Here is a 2,084-nt window from a genome sequence, read left to right as displayed (position 1 = left end):
GTGCCTCCTTCCATCCTAAGCACTCCTGTGGTGCTGCAGCTGTAGAACAAACCTATGGATTCCTGCAGCAAGTGCACAGCTCGGGTTTGGCCTAGAATTTTTTTTTCGTAACAGATACATACCAAATAATGATTTGCAGTTGTTGTGGGTTTTTTTATAATCACTCCTAATGATAGATAACATGCCGTTAATTGCTCACAGGACTGAATATCCTTATTGATTAAAAGCTTTTATCTTTTTTTCATGCCTGAAATATTCTATCTTCATCTACTGATTCCTACTAATCCTTTGTTTGCTGCATAGAAGAGCCTCCTGCTGGCAGGATTCAAGGTTTTGTCATTCACCAAATTTCTCTTTTTGCTTAATTTTAAGTTTCTTCTTTTGAGACAAACTGACAGGTTAAGTGATCACTTCAGTCTTTCAGGACTCCTGGGAAGACAACCTCTCTGCCCAAGAAAGGATGGAATCTCTGGTCTGACATTCCAAGCCTGGGAAAGTACTGTTGAAGACTAATAAGTCTTGGATTAAGTACAGCAGCAGTCCTGGGCTCTCAGATTTCTTCAGGAGCTGAATCTTAGGGGTGACTGGAAAGGCAGTCAGAGCTTCCCTAATGTGTTAGATTTCCAGGCCACCTAGGCTGAAAGAATGTCATTGCAGCTAGAGAGCCTGAGAAGAGCAAATGCAACTGAAAATCCTCCAGGATCTGTGACTGGAGAAGAGAAAAGGACTAAACACTGTACTCACCCACTTGCGGGGCCTCCCTCTTGGCCTTTTTCCAGCAGAAGGTTCTCCCTTTATTGTAAACAAAGGGGAAAAAAATACTTTCAGCTCTCATATTTGCTGGGCACTGTGACTAATACACCGAACCTGGCCAAGGTGACCTCTGTATAAAATTCTTGTGAGACAAGTAGCAGAAAAGGCAAAAGCTGAGGATAGAAGACAGCTGAGAAGGAAATGCCTGCCAGACTATGCTGGTTGTAATTATTTGGCAATGGTGGAGAAGAAACACTAGAAGGAAGCTGCTGAACAGGCAGCAAGCAACACAGGAAGGTTGGCAGGTGAGTTAGGACTAAAAGCACAATAACTGGTTTGTCCAACAGTGGCAAGGAAAGCTGAGCTGAATTAGGGGCGACTTGCATTGTCTATCTTTAAGCTAAGAAAAACCTCCCTGCTTGTCCCTCTAGCAATGCCTCTCTCCCCCCCATAAAAGAATATAAGCTGTTTACTCTTACCATTTGTCCAGACACAGTAGTCACTTTCTTGCTTCCTTTTGGCCTTCCTCGTGGTTTCTTCACTGGCAATGGTCCCACAGTCTCCTCCTGGGATAAAAGGAGAAAATCATTTAAGCAGGATGATCCCTGGAACAACATACAGCTTCTCATTCTAATGTGCCTTAGACTGTCTTACACCAATAATAGCACCCAGGCCACTACATATGTGGTTGTCTCTGCTTTTCCAGCTGTGAAGTGCATTAGAAGATGGCCAGCAATACCCCTACTCCTTCATCTTCTGGGCTGGGGAAATGAGTAAGTTCCCAAGAACTCAGACCATAATGCCTGGAATGGGGAGAGAAACGGCTTTGGCCTTCTCCGCTCTAACTACTGGTGCAGAAACAGAGGCTGATGACACCTGAAAGTCTCTGGACTGGAACAGAGATCTGGCTAGCTCCTCTCATGCCATCTCCTGGCCCGAACAGTCACGGCCTGCCACACTAGAGGCACCTCTGAAGCCAGTTGCTGAGATGCCCCAGGGTGCACATACTGCTGCTTTCCTGAATAGCAATAATATTTACCACAAAACACCTCAGCTTCCCTTGCTCTTTGTTAGTGAGCCACTTCCCAGCTCTGCCTGCAAATCCTATCAGGCTAATGCCATAGTAATCTCAGGCAGCCTCTTAGGATGATGTGCCCTCACCTGTGGCTGCTTCTTTGGTCTTCCCCTCTTTCTCTTCAGGCCCTCGGTCAGTGTAGATGAGCTGGGGTTCATTGGCCTCTCGTTGCTCATGTCGGCACTTTCCACTGGTTCCAGATGATAATCCAACAGGTTATTTTTCCATGAACTGGGAAAGAAAACTTGTCTCCTCT

The 2,084-nt window shown here is 45.5% G+C and overlaps 1 protein-coding gene across 2 annotated transcripts in view; it reads right to left on the bottom strand.

The window, feature by feature from the left end:
* Positions 1-2,084, bottom strand: part of LOC118452323 (high mobility group protein HMGI-C-like) — an 18,314-nt gene that overhangs the window by 8,423 nt on the left and 7,807 nt on the right. For both annotated transcript variants that reach the window (XM_035894770.1, XM_035894769.1), the window contains exons 2-4: positions 1,915-2,084; positions 1,233-1,319; positions 745-792 (exon numbers count right to left, since the gene is read on the bottom strand). The exon at positions 1,915-2,084 is cut by the window's right edge and continues 54 nt beyond it. In XM_035894770.1, coding sequence (XP_035750663.1) covers positions 745-792; positions 1,233-1,319; positions 1,915-2,004 — 225 coding nt within the window. In that variant the 5' untranslated portion in view covers positions 2,005-2,084. The remainder of the gene's footprint in view (positions 1-744; positions 793-1,232; positions 1,320-1,914) is intronic.

The sequence above is a fragment of the Egretta garzetta genome, unplaced genomic scaffold (genome assembly GCF_000687185.1).
Source record: "Egretta garzetta isolate BGI_Z169 unplaced genomic scaffold, ASM68718v1 scaffold215, whole genome shotgun sequence".
In the NCBI taxonomy this organism is placed as follows: Eukaryota; Metazoa; Chordata; class Aves; order Pelecaniformes; family Ardeidae; genus Egretta; species Egretta garzetta.
Note: the sequence above shows the minus strand (reverse complement) of the source record. Positions and strands in the feature narration are given on the sequence as shown.